Genomic DNA, 19,067 nt, shown 5'->3' with positions numbered 1-19,067 from the left:
AATGGAAAATGTATTAGGAAAAGATGAAGAAAATATATTAGGAAGAAGCAAGATCTTCACAAAAGAGAAAGAAAGATATAAACCTCAGGGATAACCACAGCATCTGAAGCACACGCACCCTGATGGCAGAAGGTGACCTGTAGTACTGCCTCAATCCATACTATTAAAGCCTTTTTCTAAAGCTCTTGTTTTCCCTTATTTAGGCACAGGGTGTTCTAGTGAGAATTCCTCCACAGAAAGAGACCAGATGTGGTAGGCACCTAGAACAAAACTTTTTTTTTTTTTTTTTTTTAAGGCCCTTTTTCGTGGAGCTTTTCCATTCAAAGAGTCACACAAATTTCAGGGAAGAAATGAAAATGCAGCTTTTGATCTAGCTTTTAATTTTGATTAATATTTTGGTTTTGCTGGCTATATTGCTATTTGAGCCTTCCTCTCTGAGATTTAGGGTTCTTTTGAGTCTTAACTTTTTATATTTTTAGTTTGGTTTCTTATATTAGCTTATTTTATTTTTAAGGCTTTTCATATTATTTTAATAAGAATAATCCATGTTTTATTGATTTTTACTCTTCCTAGCTTTGAGCTTTGAAAAAGTGAATATAAATCTCATAGAGGGGTTTAGATACGCAAGTTCTGCCGTTTTGACCAAGATATTACTTTACTGCTAATTTTAAGCATGAGATTGTACTGTAATGATATATTCCTATCGCAGTATTGCATTTCTCTTATCCGGCTTCGCCAGTACCTCCAAAGTAGCTTGAACTGTTACTGCCTACTGCAGGTTTGCATGCAGTACCATACTCAATAGTAATCTTAGTGGAATAGGAAAATAGAATTCCTTCTCCATCAACAGCCAAGAAAGGGTCAGAGAAGACTTGGCTTTGCTAGTCAAACAATAAGCTCCGTATCTCCGAGACACAATATGATATTAAGTCTTTGGAAAGCCACCACCAGTGTCCCTAAGAATTGAAAGTTCCATATCGATTTAGTTAACACTCTCTCTAATCTGGTATAAAAATCTTTAGAGCATCTACACAGAAACATACTTAAACTATAATTGACCTGTCTGCTTCCACTCTGCCCCCTTCCCCTTGAGTGTGTGAGAGGAGACCAGCGTTCCATAGAATCTGTGAGTAGGTCAAAGATAGCTTCCTTATTAAGCTGCAACATTTGTTTTCATTAAAATTAAGTATCAAATTATTTAAGTTGGAGTGGTACTCATATCTTTCTGGGTTGATATCATTCATGGGCATGAGTTCTGATTACATCCTCTGTTCTTCCTCCCTCCCACGGTTCACTGACAACATTTAGCAAGGATGAGAACTAGGGTTTGGGTTCCGCAATATCAATAGATAATCTGCATAGGCTGCTCTTTTGCATTCAATCTGGGACAGACTAATCTGCAAATGGTAGATGTTTGCCTGTTTGTTATTAAATGAAATTGAATAAGAAAAAAAGAGCAGACATCTCTGTGCACTGCTGATGCTCAACCACAAATCCCAACAAAGTAGTGAGAAATGTTTAATGTAACGAATGCACTATAGACAGTTTGGCATACAAATTATTTTATTGGAGAACTGAAGTTCTCTGAGGACAAGCAGGCCTAGCCTCACAGGTGGGTAACGCAGGCTGCGTTGTCCGGTCCGGATCTTATAAGAAGAGCTTTATGGAGCGCAAGGCACGGTCCACCGCGCATGTGTGAGTGCCTTCCCGCCTGCTGCATGACCGCCATCACTTCAGTTGCTTTTTTACCGCAGTGAGGAGAGGGTGTACTTTTTCCACACATTGTTTAGTCCAAGAGCTTCTTTTGTGCCTTTCAGCGTGTTTTTCTTCACCTTTTCGGCGGTGCTTCCGTTCATGGAACTTTTCTTTTCCCTTTATTTTCTTTTGGGGGAAAGATGCTCCAGGCCTCGCTGCTCATCTCCCGAATACAATCCATTTTGGGCCATTATCTTTGTTATGAATGTCTTGCAAGAACCAAACTGGCATCAAATGAAAGGTAGTCCTTTCTAATGATGTAAAGCTCATTTTTGTACTACTATTCCCACATGATGAAAATTGCCTCTGAAGTGGACTCTCAGAGTATGACCATTTTCAGTGAGGCATAATCAGGAAAGCTATAGCTTCCAGCTGCACAAAATTAACACACATTGCTCATTTTAACCAGTGTTACAGATAAAATATGAAAGTTTTTCCTTTAATATTTTTGGCACAGTAGTTTGCTGAATTTTGTTATGTGAGATTAAATAAAATCCCATTTTTGACAATATCTCAGAAACCGTGTGTCCCAGCTCAAAATGGGTTTGCAGTTTCTGAATCTACACAAGATTCTTTAATAAGTGGTGCAAATTTCACAGTGGCACTGTCTTCAAGTCCCAAAAGGTGCCCAAACTTTGTCGGTCGTGAACTGTTCTGACCCCCCCCCCCCCCACACACACACACACTTTGGATAGAAAGCCAATATCTCAAAACCCATTAAAGCTAGAAGTCAGTTTGTGGTTTTCCATCTTGTATGTTGGTCTCCATTCTGGTAGATTATCAATTTCTGAGGTGGGGAGGTTTCCAAATTTTGGCTGAATTGACATGGAATGACCCGGCATTGAGACTCTGGAGTTCTGCCTGCCTCTTGGTTCCTGCACATGGAATGTGGAGCATTTCTGAAAATGCTACCCTGAAGATTCTGGGTTTCATGTTTCTATCTAAGAGCCTAAATTTGGCTTCCAGAACCTCCTTCCGATATTTTCCTGTGTCGTGTGTGTGTCTCCCGAATCAATCTATATGAATTCAAAAGTGCTGAGCTGTGTGAAATAAGTTCATAGGATGTAACATGCGTACAAATGAGCAGAAGGAATGAGTGAGAATCCACCGTGCAAGTAGGAAAGGAAGTAACGGGATTTTGCAAAAGTGAGATGCGAGTTTTATGGTGAGTGTTAGCAGTAAATTTGAGAGTCTGAGATCATACTCCACATGTTCTGGCTTAGAAGGGAGGTTCATTTTTGTCATGATATGCACAAAACTATCCCATTTGGAGAAATCGCCTCCAGGAGGAACTCTTTTAAAGCATTAAATCAGCAAACAAGGAGAAAAAAAAAAGTTTGCAAATGCAGAAATTCAGTGGGAAATACAATGTGTTACTTCAGGAGCCATACACTGATTAAAACTGGACACATGAATGGCTAAGGAGAAGCACATTGAAAGATGAGAGATCAGTAGTTGCAGCCCAGGAGAGTGGATTATGGGCAGAGATGGTTCACAGCAAATATTTAAAAGCTGGATTCAAGGAAATCAGACATAGTGGTAAAGGAGAAAACACCAAAGCAGCACTTATCGTAGAGGTGTCGGTTCCAATTGATTGATCTTCTTCTCCATTTGATTAATAGAATATACTTGAAATGTGTCTGAAATATTTCCTGTTTTTTTGGGAGCCGCAAGCTTTTATTAAAAAGTATTTTTTCAAACACACCTGTATAGGTTGCATGCATGTTCTGCATCTTAGGAACTCCAGAAGGAAACTCTTTGACATGGTGCAAGTACTGTGAGGATCATTAGCAGTAGATGAGTTCATACTCCACATACCCTGGCTTAGGACACTACTTTGAACTGTTCTCTCGTTGTTGCTCTAAGCTGTCTGACAAATATTGTGTCAGCTCTTCTGAGAGCATATGTTATGCTTTGAACATTTTGAACTGACGATATCCTTGGCATTCTGACTCATTTGTGAAGGATTGTTGTCTGTCCCTACTCCTTTTTTTTTTTTTGCCTTTTGTCCTGCAGTTTCTTAACATCACTAAGCAATCCATTGCGTCCACTAGAATTGTCCCATATTTTGGATTACAACTGTACTTGGCTGTCATTTTATCACCAATGAATTTTTGAAATCCCACAGTGCATATCCTAGACTTTGTCTTATTTAGGCTTGAAATTCTGTGTTTTTCAGGGGTTGTGCAGGAAGCTTTAGGTTTTTTCTGGAATGTGTTTTCCCTCAAAATCACCACAACATAACGGTGGTCTTTCTTTTACTATTTAGTAAAACGTTTTAGCATTGAGCACGCTGTTCTAACATCTACCTCCTTTCTAGAATAATAAATTTTTCCTATATAAAGTTCTGATATAACTAAATTTTGGTATGTTAGAGCACCTGAAACAAAGTACAACTGTGTTGTACATGTTTTGTGTCTTGTTAAAGTAGTTTACAGTCTAAAAGTTATACAAAACACAACAATACAAATAAACTAATTAGTTTAAATAAAATACTCATTCTATTTGTACAAGAAAGCCTATCCCACACATACACTACCTCTTACTCAGTTTAGTCTATCTTATGTTGCAGTGTCATCTGGTTCCCTGTGCTCCCTCAAATGTCTGTGTACAAAAGTGAGTTTTCAACAGCACTTTAAACTTTTTAAGGTCTGCCTCTTCATATAATGATTTTGGTAAATTATCCCAGAGGAATGGCAGTAACCAAGGAAAAACTTTTTCTAGTCTACTCACCTGATACTAATTCTATTCAATTTTAGAATCAGCTTACCAGAGCAAAAGATGAACTGGAAGCAGAAAAGAGGGATTTGGTGCGAACAACTGAACGGCGGGCTGATGAGCTGGAGCATCTGCATGGTAGGAAGAACAGAAATTGTTCACAAAATTTTTTGGGATCTGCAAAGTAAAGCTTTATTGATTATTATTTGTGAGTTCATAGGATATCTAAGACAGAGTTGGGCCAGGTTTTGAAAGGAAGTTATACATTTACTGGAATTCAGTAAACATACAACTTATCCATAGATTTTTAGCTGCTGTACAGATAGTGGCAAGCTGAAAATTAATTTAATTGCTCTATGACTGTCTACATAGTGGAGAGACTACAAAGATGATATTAATCTGGATAGTAGTGATTTTCAGCTGCTATCCAGATAAGCTGTGTATTCAGTCATGCTGAAAGGCAGACTTAAGCTAAACTAATAGTGGCAATCAGCGGCTGCTATTCAATATGCAGACCACCCTTTCTAAAAATTATCCCCACTCTTATTTATCTCTCTTGCAGTCATTTGATAAAGATATTATGGACCACGGTATATATGGGAGTGATAAAGAGGCAGTGAATAAACTGAGGAGAGATATGATTGAGGTCTACAAAATCCTGAGTGGTATAGAATGAGTAGAAGTAAATCGATTTTTTTTTTTTACTCATTCCAAAAGTGCAAAGACTAGTGGACACTTGAGGAAGTCATATGGAAATATTTGTAAATCAAATAGGAGGACATTTTTTTCACTGAGCGAATAGTTAAGCTCTGGAACTCTTTGCCAGAGGATGTGGTAACAGCAGTTAGCGTATCTGGAGTTATAAAAGGTTTGGACAAATTCCTGTAGGAAAAGTCCATAGTCTGCTATTGAGACGGACATGGAAGCAACTGCTTGCCCCAGGAATGGTAGCATGGAATGTTGCTGCCAATTAGGTTTCTGCCAAGTGCTTGTGATCTGGCTTGGCGACTGTTTGGAAAACAGGATACTGGGCTAGATGGACCATTGGGTTGACCTAGTATGGCTAGTCTTATGTTCTTATGTTAGTCTATTTGAATGCACAGAAATAAAGTTGAATAAACAAAATCAACAAAAATAAGGTAATATATTTTTATTGGACTAACTTAATAGATTTCATGACAAGCTTTTGCTCAGAACAGAATGAGCAAGAGATTGCAATCTAGAAGTACAGGGGAATCATGAAAAACATTTCCCTGATAGTTTGAAGGGGAAAAGTGTGTGTGTATGGGGTGGGGGTGGGGGTGGGGGGGGGGGTAGGGAATGAATGAATGGAGTTCAGAAGGTGACAGGCAGTAGAATTTTATGGGTCAAGGTCTGGGCTTTTTAGTTCATTATTATGTACCCTAGGGACAGCCTTGGTGAGATGACCGTCAGCTTTTGTTTTAATTGTTGGCACTGGCTGCTAATGCTCTTGTTTGCTTCTTCTCTAGAGGACCTTAAGCGTATGAATTCTAAGCTCATCGAAACAAACACGGCAAAGGTGGAGCTGCAGCTGAAGCTGGATGAGCTGCAGTCGTCTGAAGTCTCTGTGAAGGTCAGTAGCCATTTGGCCACTAACATTATCTTTTAGCCTCTGAAGTAATAAATTGTTAAAAATTTTTCAATAGGCAGATGGTTAAGATGACATTGTTAGATGAGGACTGTCCTAATTTTGGGTTTTCTGTTACCTACAGTAATCATGAGGTTACACATATGTTTAGATATAAATGATTGGATTGATTTACATAGTTTGGAGGTGATTTTTAAGAAACGTTAATGTATGCCTTACACCTGTATACCACAGAGCAGGTTCATTTACATGGATTTGGAGGGGAAAAAGGGTTGAATGAAACTTAATCCTTTTTTAGGGCCTCTATTTCAAATAAGAGACTACAGATGTGAGCAACATACTATGACGGTGGGACTTGACTCATAGAACGTTAAAGGTTTTGGCAGCTTGCATGTTTGAGGTGGTTGCTACAGTAGCGTGGTCAGAGCTCAATTTCTGAGTGGGTCTGGGCGGGCATGGGCCTTGCATTTCTTCTCTGCCTGCTATACCACCTCTTCCTCCTCCCCCCCCCCCCCCCCCCCATTCCAAAATAGTAAAAAATACCTTGGCTGACAAGGGTCTCAGGAACTGCTGCCACCAAACTGTTTCAAACCTGGGACAGTCAGTGGCGCACTTCCAGCTCATGACACCAACAGCCCCCTGCCCATGTACAACTAAGTATGTGCAGGGGACCGTCAGTGTCAGCAGCTGGAAGTGCTCTGCTGCTCCGGATTTGAAACAGTTTGGGGAGGTGGGTCTCGAGCGGAATCCTCAGCTGGTGGGGGTTCAAGAGGGAATACTTTGGAACAGACCTGTGGGGATTCTGTTGGTGGCTGAAGGCTCCATAAGGTAAATATCGCGGGGGGAAGAAGACGGTGTTGGACCCATGAGAGGAAGGGGATGGCTGCAGGACCTGCGAGAGGGAGGGTTGCTGGGTCTACAGGAGAAGGTGGGGGGTGCTGGATGTTGAAGTGAATAACAGAAAAATATACAGAAAGGGAGAGACGTGGTGGACTTGAGGGAATGGGAGGGGGGTGGCTAGAGCTGAAGGGAAAGGTGCTGGAGCCATGGGGGGGGGGGTCGCTGGTGGGACGGGAGAGAGGTGCTGGACCCTTGGGGGGGTAGGCTGGCCTGAAGGGAGAGAGGTGCTGGACCCCGGGGTAAGGGAGAGAGGTGCTGGACCTACGGGGGGGGGGGGAGGGCAAGAGGTGCTGAACCAAGGGGATTAAAGAAAAGAGTGTAAAATACTGAACACAGTGGAGGGAGGGAAGAGATGGAGAGAGAGAGAGACATTGGTGTGGGAAGGGAGAGAGGGGAGGTATACAGAAACAGAGGGGAGATTATGGGCTTGGAGGAGAGCATAGGGGCAGAGACACAAAGGGGAGATGCATGCGGATGGTGTATGGACACAGAGGGGCAATGCCAGACATGAGGGGGTATATGGACACAGAGGACATGGGGAAGAATAGGAACACAAGTGAGATGCTGCACTTGGGGGGGGGGGGGCATATGGACACGGGTAGAGGATAGGGACATAGAGCGATGATGATGAATGCGAAGAGATTGACACAGGGGAGATGCTAGATAGGGAAGTATAAGGGACACAGAGAAGGGAGATGCTGAACATAGGGAAAGATAGGGACACGGAGATGGAAGATGGATGATGAACATGGTGTCAAATGGGTAGGAGACCCTGGAGAGTGAGTTAAGAGAAGAAAGAGGGAAACAAACTAGACAACAAAAGGTAGAAAAAATTATTTTCTATTTTGTAATTAGAATGTGTGAGATTTGAAATGTATATCCTGTATCCCACCATGGCTGGGGTCCAGGGTAGAAATTTGGGAGGGGACCCCAAAGCCCAGGCCATGCCTTCTTCAGCTTTCAGTGGGCTGAAGACTCTCCAGGGGGGCAGTTGTCCTAGTTGCACTTCCCTAGCACCACCCCTGGCATATTTGATCTTTGTTTTACATCTCTTTCTTTTTCTTGGGTGTGTCTTCTTGGAATTTTGGTTTAATTGATGGTAATCATTTTTGGTTAGCAATTATGTATTTGGCATTTGTGTTCTGTGTTTGTTACCAAAGTATTCTGTTAGCATGAATTTTCTATGTAGCATTCTGTAGTAATTTGGCTTGTTCAGTCTGCTCGATAGCGGAGGGAATGTTTGTGAGGGGGGAGGGGAGATGTTTGTGATGTTTTATAAAACAGTTGTACAGAATATTGTTTCTATTTATACTGTAATAAAATGATTTAAGTATAAAATCCTAGCTGTTCAGGGTTTGTGCGGATGGGATCAGACTGTGCTCGCGAGGGCAAGGACCTGTGTCATTCTCTGTTCTGCAGTAATTTGAACTATTGAATATGCTCTAGAAAAATGTGTTAAAGCTGTGTGTAACTCCGACTTTGGTGCAGGATGTGACAAGTGTATGAAGGATAATGTCATTTTTATTCCAACCTTTCCCTGACACTCAACTTTTATATCTCCTTTTCTTCTTCTTTTATTTTTTTTTTTCCTTTTTCAGTATCGTGAGAAACGAATGGAACAAGAGAAAGAATTGTTGCAGAGTCAGAACACCTGGCTGAACACTGAACTGAAATCTAAAACAGAGGAAGTTTTATCTTTGGCCAGAGAAAAAGGAAATGAAATTCTTGAATTAAAATGTAGTCTGGAGAACAAGAAAGATGAGGTAAAGTGACAGGTTTTTAATGGTTTAAGACCTTTTTTTTACACAGGGCTATTTGAAATAAGACAATAAGGGTGGTTTAACATAATCTAGAGTGCTTGATGCTTCCTGAAAAAACTGTAGCAAAAAATTGAGCTTAGTTTACAGGGTCTTTATTCCTTTGGAAGAAAAAAGGTGCCTCAGGTTGGGAATATTTAGGAAGCTAGGTGTACAAAAATATTCTAATGCATATTCAGTGGAGATTGTTATATTATACATCTGGCCCTGCGAGCAACCATCAAGCTCATTTTCAAAGCACTTAGCCTCCCAAAGTTCCATAGAAACCTATGGAACTTAGCCTCCTAAAGTGCTTTGAAAATATGCCTCTATATTCTATCTTTTATGGAAATACTAGTAAAAAAGCCCCGTTTCTGATGCAAATGAAACGGGGGCTAGCAATGTTTTGTTCTGTGTGCATGTGGGAGTGTGTGTGTCCCTGCCCTCTGGCCTCTCTCCCCTCCCCCCTCTGAGTCCTTCACTGTTACAGAGCCAGCGATTTGATTTCGTGCTCTGCTGTTTTCCTTCACTGACTGTGTTACAGAGAGGGCGGGGCAGACACTCATAGGGAAACCGGATATCTCGCCCCCTTCACACTTCCGGCTGGAGGCTTCATAGAACGTTGGTTTTGCCTTTTATATAGAGAGATAAAAGTAACATCACTTCTATCAAGGGAGCATTGGTTTTCCGGTGACCAGGATTCCTTTCGGCATTTCTTATTTTATCTGGTAGAGCTTTCTCCACAGGTTTCCCTCCCTCCTTTTTTATACAGTTCGTAAGGATCTTGGTACATAAGGAATTAACGATCTTCCCTGCAACATAGGTCACTGTGCTTATGTATACATGAAGATAGCAATTGGACCTGCCAGTCCTGTTTTCAAGTGTAACACCTACAATATAGAATAGTCTGCCACTATATATTCATTCTGAGATCTCCTGTTGTAAATTTAAAATAGCTCTAAAAATCTACTATTACCTTCGCATATATCTTTTTTTTTTTTAATTTCAGATTTCAATCATATTAACAAACATGAAAAAGAATAAGCAAAATTAAATTTCCCATGTTGATACAAAATAATATCTTACAGCCCACATCAAGGAGAAACACACCACACAAAATGATCTGAACAAAGAAATAATCAGCTAACAGCAAGCACCAAAACATTTACAGTTAGAGCTGATCTTATATGAAATAAATCCCACCAGCAAACAATTATCAAGAATTGTTTGCTGGTGGGTAAAACTTTGGCTTTCACTTGTAAATAAGACTTCATGCGCAAGTGTGTAGACTTGCAGACATCAGGAAATAACTGCTAGACCTCAAAAAGAAACACTTATTCTTCTCTAATCCAGAGTAATCAACAATGATGGCCTTATTAATGTATGGCTTTAAAATGCCAGCACAAAAATCTTCACTTAGCACAGTAGCAGTGCTGGAAATAACCAAGCAAATCTAATGAAGACACTTAAAGATCTCAGTAGTGCTACTCGATGAGCATGGGTCAACCTGAGTGAGATGTCGGCACCATATTCGTCTCTGGTCTTTTGATATGAATATATAAATGCTTCAACTTCGCCTTTTCAATAATGATTCACTTAAATATGTTTGTATTAGAATTTATGTTGGCTCAGGGGACATTCATCCAGCATGATTCATGTTTCGCCATGCGCTTTTTCAAGGATATGCCCCCCACTCGACAAATCAGATCCATCCTGCCAACAGTTCTCTTCTACGGTCAAGATCATCTAGAGAATATCTCATATTACGTCTCCCAAGTTGTAAAAACGTAACCTACAAAACTATTCATAATGCTAATTTTTTTTTTTTTTAACCAAAGTACCAAACTCTGGAACTCATTATCCAAGTATATCAAACACTGTTGATTATACGTTGTTTAGAAGTTTACTTAAAGCCCACTTCGTTAGATATATGAAAATAATTTTTTTAAATAGTTGTATTAATATTAATTGTCTTGTAATGCTTTTTAATTTGTTATGTAAGCCACATTGAACCTGAGCTTTCTTGGGAAAATGTGGGGTAGAAATATCATAATAATAAATAAAACCTTACTAATCCTGATGTTCAGCCAGCTTAGAGGAAGCCCCTTCAGAAAACTTAGCCAGTAATAAAAAATTAACATACAAAGCTTTCTCCATTCTATCAACTGCAGAGCCAATTTCAGATAGCGAAAATGCTTCAGGTTGAGCAGAAGCAGCCGGTTTCACTGTAGAAGAGGAGCCCGAGACAGAGGAAGCTAAAAGCTTCACCAGTTCAAGAACAGAAAGAAAACCCATTGAGAAGAGAGAGTCCTTGTGAAAGCAAAGTTCCAGCTAGAGTTCCATTGGTCTCACCACGTGGTGCTAGCAATTTCTGCAACAGAGCCGGTTAGGGAGGATGGAGATCTACCACTCGATAAAAGAGAGGCCAAGGAGGAAGAGGCACTACTCTCAGTTCTGGCTATGGGGACCACTCCTGTACATTGTAGATGTGAATCCGTGGGGCCATTCACCAACCTTACAGCAGGAGTTGTTCTAACACGGCCACCTTTTCTCTTCCCCTTAGCTGACATTTGGCAGAGCCTCCTGCTCCCTGCTCCTCAAAGGCTCCAAAGGGGCATGCCCCTTTAGTCACATCCCTTCAGACATGCACTTGCAGCCACATGGCTGCGTCTCATGGAGGAGCAGCACTTTTATGCTTAGGACCCATGGTGACATCAGGGAATTCCGGGATCTCAGGTCAGTGCCTGCTCGCTTGTAGTTTTCAAATTAAGCTGCCGATGATCTCCACTCTCTCACATTTCCTAATGAATAATTTGATAGCTGCCTTGTTGGTGAGGTGGACACGTGGTCTTCCTTTGTTAACTGAGCACTTGTCTTTGTTTCACACTTTTTTCCCCTTTTTCCTCCCTTTTTCTCATTAAATAACTCTCCTCCTAAAGCATTTTTGAGTTGTATTGTAATTTTATCTTTTGTTTTGTCCCTCTGCCTTGATTTGGTCTTGGGTCCATATGTAATTGACTCTGCTATTATAAACCACTTAGATACTTCTTTTTTTTTTTACCTGTGGTATATCAAATAAACTTGATGATAAAGGTTCCAAGTTAACATTGATAATTGTAGCAGTATATAAATGGGAATTTGACTACCTTAAATCTCACAGAGGTTTACTTGTATGTTATGATTAGATTAGAGCTGTTTATCAATGTTTTTTTGAGGTTTAGGATACTAGGCCAGTGTTTTCAGTTTTGCATTTTTCTTTGGTTTAGCTCTAGCTTTGTGTAAGGAAGAAATTGTAGTCCATCCCCTCTTTAGACGATTGGCTGTTACAGGCAAAATAGTTCAAAGAGAATGAGGATGCCTCCATTTGAGTAATACAGTTTCTTTAGTAATTGGGATGGGTATCAATTCATCCAAGAGCAACCTTTGTCCATCTCAGAGGCTGGAATATTTGGGAGTATCTATTCAATACTCGCCAAGGCCAAGTATTTCAGCCCAAGGAGAAAGTGAAGAAGCCACCTCAGGTCTGGAGTTAGCTCATCCAGAACAAGCGAATGGCTTGGTTCTATCTCTTAGGATTGATGATGGTGACACTGGACTTAGTACTGTGGGCCAGAGCTCTTCTCTCTTGCTGATCACCTCAGATACATACATAGTAACATAGTAGATGACGGCAGAAAAAGACCTGCACGGTCCATCCAGTCTGCCCAACAAGATAACTCATATTTGCTACTTTTTGTGTATACCCTACTTTGATTTGTACCTGTGCACTTCAGGGAACAGACCGTATAAGTCTGCCCAGCACTATCCCCGCCTCCTAACCATGATCTTATGTCTTTTGCAGGAGGCCAGGAGTTCTTTCTGTCTTGCCATTTGACTACTTTGAGCGAGTATGATGATTAGTTGGTTTAAATGGATTATAAGACAGTGTTAATGAAACACTTATTCCATAATACACTGGTGTTCTCCTAGTGTTGGGGAGGGGGGAGTGGCATCTTCAGAAATAAAAAGGGACATATTAGTGGTTTTGTCTAAAGCACTTGTAGTTCCTTTTCCTCACATTGTCATTTTTCACTCTGAGCACAATTCTGTTGAAAGGCCAGAATATCCTAAGAGGTCTGGATCAGGCTTTTGATGCTTAGTATTGGGAGTTGTAGGCATACAACAGTTTGGGACATTAAAAGGTTGTGTAGTAATGTCCAAGCCAGAATAAAACCAATTTAGATGTTATTTTCAAATCTCCTTTCAGGTCACTCGAATGGAAGAGCAAGTAACCAGCCTGAAGTTATCGAATGAAAATCTGCAGAAGCAGGCAGATGACCTGCTTAATAAATTAAAGGAGGTGAGTTGGAAAATCTCTTTAAGAACACCAACAAGTACCATTAGGAGGAAGCAAAGGGGGCATGAGGGAGTGCATAAAATGCTTGCTTTTTGCTTTTTTTTTGGAGGGGATGGTATATCCGTTTCCTTTCCCTCCTCACTAATTTTATATGTACCTGTTTGCCTTGAATCATAATGAAAGTATTTGCCTAGGTGCATGACATGGAAAATAGTCTCAATTAGCACTGCTAGAGCATTAGAAGGCATGGAGTACAGCATTCAAACTGAGTATCATTTGGAGCCTACTGTGCGCTCTCTGGAGCCTGTTTCCATCCCATGATAAAGAAACACATGTTGGGCTATGAATTTATACCGTGTGATAGCAAGTTGTGTGCTCTGGTAGAAATGACATGAAATGTAGACCAGAAATCCAACCATGTTAAATTAAGATTCCATCAAATTTTAGTAATTAAGACAATTACTGGTGTAATATAGCTTCTGAGCTGTTAGATACTGTACTTCACATGAATTTTCATCTTTTTGATATTTTAATGTGTTACCTTCCATCCTTCCTCTCACCTTGATTTCTCTTATGTGTAGTTGGCTTCATGGCAAAGCTCCCAGTACAACCTTCCCTCTTAATTTGCATTAAGAAATAATTAGTGAAATGTTTTGTTTGATGGGAAAACAGAATACTTGGTAGGTTTGGAATTTGGGAACATTTGATCCTGTGATTTAAGATTAACATTGTACCAGGAAGTGTGAGCCTGACTTTGTTACTCGAAATGATGCCCAAATGTCTTTTTCAGGCAAAAGAACAGCAATCGAGTATGGAAGAGAGGTTTCAGAATGAGTTAAATGCCAATGTCAAACTTTCTAACTTATACAAGGTGAGATTGAAGTTTGTTTTGGGATTGCTTTTTTGTCTGGTTCACCCATTCAGTCTCCTTTTGAAAAAGCTTTTAAAACATTTGTTTGATCTTATCTCCATTCACAAATATTGCTCAGATTAGACTGATTAATCCACTGTAGGATAGCAAATTTTGGGGGCTGGTCTCGCTGCCATTTATTACAAAAATTTGCTAGACCATCTTTCAAAAGAAAAATACCATATCAAGACAGTTTAGTCCTAAGCGGAAAAAAAATCAGCAGGTGACAAGAAAGGGATTAAAAAATCAACAGACAAGAAGGGCAGAATCTCAACTGAACCTGTAAGAGAAAACCTCTGACAACTATGTGCCACTCATGAAATCAGGAAAGGCCTGTTCAAATACACATTGTAAGACCCTTTTTAAATGTGGGCAGAGAGGATTCTTGTCAAAGATAAGTGTGGTTTGAATTCTATAAGGTGGGAGCTAGAAAAGAAAAGGCTGCATAATGGGTACAGTCAAAAGCAGGGTGGTCCCCCTCGGACCACTATAATGCAAAATATGCAGAGCAGAAATGAAGCTGTATAGGATCTTTTAATAAATAAACATTGCAGGATGCATAGTAGACTTAATGTTTTAAAGTCCTACTTGTTCATAAGAAGAGAATCTCTCTGTAGGTATTGAGCAGAAATAAAACATTACAAACTAAGGTTTTTGAAGCAAGGTGAACTTTAAGTTACTGTACTACATGATTCAAGACACTAATTAAATTTCTTCTTAATTTGTATTGGTTCACTCTCTGAACTGTTGGTGTAGTCGGAGAGTAATAGTAATCTGTCCCCTGCGAACACACCTGCAGAAGCAGCTGCTTCTTGTTCTCTGAATTTCTCTTCCATCATCTTGGGGTAATAAATAGAAATAAATCAAAACAGAGAAAAGAAAATAAGATGATACCTTTTTTATTGGACAAACAATACATTTTTTGATTAGCTTTCAAAGGTAACCCTTCAGATCGGAAATAAGCAAATGTTGACAAATATCAGAATATATAAGTGAAACACAAAAGCATTCCAATTAGTCTTACAGGAAGAGGGAGGGGTAAGTTAGGAGAGAAACAGGGAGAACTGGGTGGGTGAGAGACAGGGAGAGATGGATGGTTGATAAGAGAGTGACAAAGTTTGGGAGTTGAGTCTTGGGCTTATGGGAGGGGAGCCACCCAGCTGTTCGACTTTACTGAACTCTTTGATCATGATGTTCAGGAACTTTTTATCTTCTATAAAGACAGGTTTATCATCATCCTCGGTGGTCTGGAATACTGATTTTCCCAGGTTCTCTTCTAAATCTGCTGAGGAGACTGTTTTGCAGTGTGTCAGGTCAACGCTCCATTCCTTTCGAACGGGAGCATCCTTAGTGGTTAGGAGGTTGGTACATGGTTAGAACAGGGAGGCGTGCCCACTTTATAGGACATTGGTGGAAAATACGTTGATACTTAACCTTGTTCGATTAAGACAGATGTCACCCACTATCATCCAACCCAAGTGAAACTGGTGTGCATAGGGAGCACCACGTGGGCCTCTGCACAACTCATGGATGTCCAGAAGTTCTGGTGCGAGTTCGTGTGCATAGAGAGCACCGCATGGGGCTCTGCATGACTCGTGGATGTCCAGCAGTTTTGATGCTTCTTCCCAGCAAGCCCCTCTCTTATCAGCCATCCATCTCTCCCAGTCTCTCACCGACGCAGCTCCTCCTGTTTCTCACCTAACCTACCTTCCCTCTTCCTGTGAGACTGTCATTGGAATGCTTTTGTGTTTCACTTATATATTCCGATATTTGTCAACATTTGCTTATTTCCGATCTGAAGAAGTTATTTTCGAAAGCTAATCAAAAAATGTATTAAATTTGTTCAATAATAAAGGTATTTTCTGTGTTTTGTTTTATTTCTGTTTATTACCTTTAAAAGTTGACTAACATGGCTACTATACCACTTTACTCATCTTGAGGTAATGAGGGTCCTGCCTTTGAGGGTGCTTTTCTTCTGAGAACAGTAGTGCTGCTAGTGGTTGAGGGGAAGAGGAAGATGTGGCTCCATAAGAGGTCTGCTGCAAGTTAGAGGAGTTGACAAGGCAGACACAGAAGAATGGGTCATAGCAGCAGTAATATTTTGTCAGCCTTTTTTGGTGCAGTGGAGAGTAGGGCATTCTGGTTTCCTTCTACTGGCGAAGGCCCATGTCTGCATAGAGGTGTGCTGGACATTGGGCATTTGCTACTGATCAATGTTCAATTTATTTTGATATACTGCCAGTAGAGAAAACAAGCATCTATTAAAATGTAAAAGTAATATAGGGAAGAATAAGGGGAACACAAAAAGGACTAAAATCTAAAAAGAGAGACATGCCACAAAAGGAAAACCAGGCAATAGGAAAGAGTACAGTATCAATAGTAAGGTTCAGGGGAAACACGGATTATTTGGTTTGAGACTCCCAACCCAGACCCCAGCATCGCTGCAAAAAGAATGGACCAACTACATCCTGTTTATATCTTTTTGAAGATATGGTCTCCAGAATTGTACACAATATTCTATATGAGGATGTGTGCTTTAAAAGTGGTGGACTTGGTTAGCGTCTATTCAGTTAGGCAGATTTTGAAGCTCTTAGCCTTATTCTTTTGATCTTTCTACATTTTATTGAAGCAGGGGTATCTCTTTGGACAGTTCCCTCCAGTTCTCTAACCCACCCTCTAGCATGCTATTTGGCCCCCAAATTAAAAACGTTAATTGATGACGTAGCTTTGAATGTCAGAGATTCTACCCATCTCATAGAGATCATTAATGGCCTGCGACTAAGCAGCACAGACATTTTGGTCAGTTTTTATGTAGTTTACCTCTTCACCAAAGTCCCAGTGGATGTAGTCAAGGTCATAAACCAGAAGCTAGAGACGTGGACTACCAATGAAATGGGGTAACCTAGCAGCATTCTATTTAAAGGCAACATTCAGTACTGGGAATGGTACTGTGCCCAAACAGAAGGCACAGCGATGGGTTCCCCCTTTTTCCTGGTGTTAGCTAACATATTCATGGTCCCTCTCGAATCCACCCTACTGGAGAGTGCCAAACTCATACCCAGACTGTGGATCTGCTGTTTAGACAACACTTTTGTCATCTGGTCTCATAGGCAGAAAAGCCTCTGATTTTCTAAACCATCTGAATAGCGGCCACCCCAACAAAAAATTCACCACGGAGACTGAGACCAACTGATGCCTTCCCTTTCTGGACATAATGATCAGAAAGCAGACAGATGGAAGCCTGGAATACATGCTATAGAAAACCCACCCATACCAACTGTTAATCTGCATGCAGAGTCCCATGACCGTCCAGCCACAAAAAGAGGTGTCCTAAGTATACTAGTGAACAGAGCACTAAGAGTTTGTGACCTGGACAATCTTCAGAAAGAAAAGGACAGTCTCCGGGACACATTCCTAGCTAATAGCTACTGAAAAAGGGCTACTTCTCAAGTCCTAAAACTTCTAGAAAACTGAACCTGTGAAACCACCATTAGCTGACAATTCCACAACAGAACAAAAACTGATATTGCTTCCCTGTGTCCAAGGAGTGACAGATCAAATAGGAAAACTGCTAAATAATAACATCAAAACAGCCTGTAGTGCACCACAGAAGCTGGCATCCACACTCACACATGTGAAAGACTGGTTACCTCTGCTCCAGACCCCTGGAGTTTACAAAATCCCATGCAATTGCGGCCAATTGTACATTGGCGAAACCAGATGCACTGTAGAGGAAAGGCTGCATAAGAGCCACCACAAGCTCTGCAACACAGAAAAATCAGCTGTAGCACTTCATGCTAAGGCAACTGGTCATACGATTAGATTTGAGGACACACAAATCTTAGAGAAAGAAGATCATTGGTGGCCAAGAAGAATCAAAGAGCCAGTTGAGGTAGCAAGACACCCCTAATAACTTCAATGGAAACAAAGGGCTCATCCAAAATAAATTTAGCGCAAGAAGGACTGATGCTGAGTACAAACTACTACTACTACTTAACATTTCTAGAGCGCTACAAGGGTTACGCAGCGCTGTACAAATTAACGAATAAGGACGGTCCCTGCTCAGAAGAGCTTACAATCTAAAGGACGAAATGTCAAGTGGGGTAGATGAGATTTCCTGAGAAGAGATGAAGTGATTAGGTGCCGAAGGCGACATTGAAGAGGTGGGCTATCTCCCACCCCCCAAGTCAGAACTGTCCCAATGAAGTTCTAGCCTCATTTCTGCTAGAATTTAAAATTGTGAGAACAGACTTTCCCACCGAAATCACCTCAAACCCCAGCCAATCAGGTTTGAGAACCTACTATATATAAAGACAAACGAAGACCTCACAGCATACCATAAAGAAAGTAACAGCACGATGGCTGAAAGGTTGGTTCCACTTACTCGGATTCGGCAAGACCAGGACAGCTGCAACAATCCATTCCTTCCTTTCTTCTGAAGGAAGTTTCGTTCTTCCTTGTCAATCAAGTGATATTTTGCCACCTTTTCAGCAGTATAATGTGGAGATGAGTTTTGTCTTCTCTGTTTTTTGAATGTGCATAGAGTACTGTTACATTATGTAGAAGTGGCTTATTTTCACAAGTCAAATTGTTAGTGGTGGTTGGTGCAGAAAAATGGGGTAAGCCACTATGAAAGTGAATATTATGAGATGGCTTAAAGAGGCTATAGAATTAGCTTACATTCTGAAGGGTCTTATGCTTCCTAGGGGTCTTAAGGTACATTTGACTAGAAGTTTAACAACTTGGGCAGAATCCCCTGTGATTTCTCACGTTGAGGTTTGTAAAGTCACAGCTTTATTTATTTTTTTATTTTTTTTACATTTTTTTCCAAGCACTGTAGGCTGGATGCCCTAGAGCATATTCTGAAGGGTCTTATGCTTCCTAGGGGTGTTAAGGTACATTTGACTAGAAGTTTGTTAATGACCGGCAGAATCCCCTGTGATTTCTCCTGTTAAGGTTTGTAAAGCCACAGCTTGATTTTTATTTTGCGTTTTTTTCTAAGCACTGTAGGTTAGGTGCCCTAGAGCAGGTGTTTCTTCATCT

The 19,067-nt window shown here is 40.6% G+C and overlaps 1 protein-coding gene across 5 annotated transcripts in view; it reads left to right on the top strand.

The window, feature by feature from the left end:
- Positions 1–19,067, top strand: part of TPR (translocated promoter region, nuclear basket protein) — a 247,582-nt gene that overhangs the window by 27,075 nt on the left and 201,440 nt on the right. For all 5 annotated transcript variants that reach the window (XM_030205416.1, XM_030205413.1, XM_030205412.1 and 2 more), the window contains exons 4-8: positions 4,515–4,611; positions 5,964–6,067; positions 8,581–8,745; positions 13,025–13,117; positions 13,905–13,985. In XM_030205416.1, coding sequence (XP_030061276.1) covers positions 4,515–4,611; positions 5,964–6,067; positions 8,581–8,745; positions 13,025–13,117; positions 13,905–13,985 — 540 coding nt within the window. The remainder of the gene's footprint in view (positions 1–4,514; positions 4,612–5,963; positions 6,068–8,580; positions 8,746–13,024; positions 13,118–13,904; positions 13,986–19,067) is intronic.

This window comes from Microcaecilia unicolor, chromosome 6 (genome assembly GCF_901765095.1).
Source record: "Microcaecilia unicolor chromosome 6, aMicUni1.1, whole genome shotgun sequence".
Classification (NCBI taxonomy): domain Eukaryota; kingdom Metazoa; phylum Chordata; class Amphibia; order Gymnophiona; family Siphonopidae; genus Microcaecilia; species Microcaecilia unicolor.
Note: the sequence above shows the minus strand (reverse complement) of the source record. Positions and strands in the feature narration are given on the sequence as shown.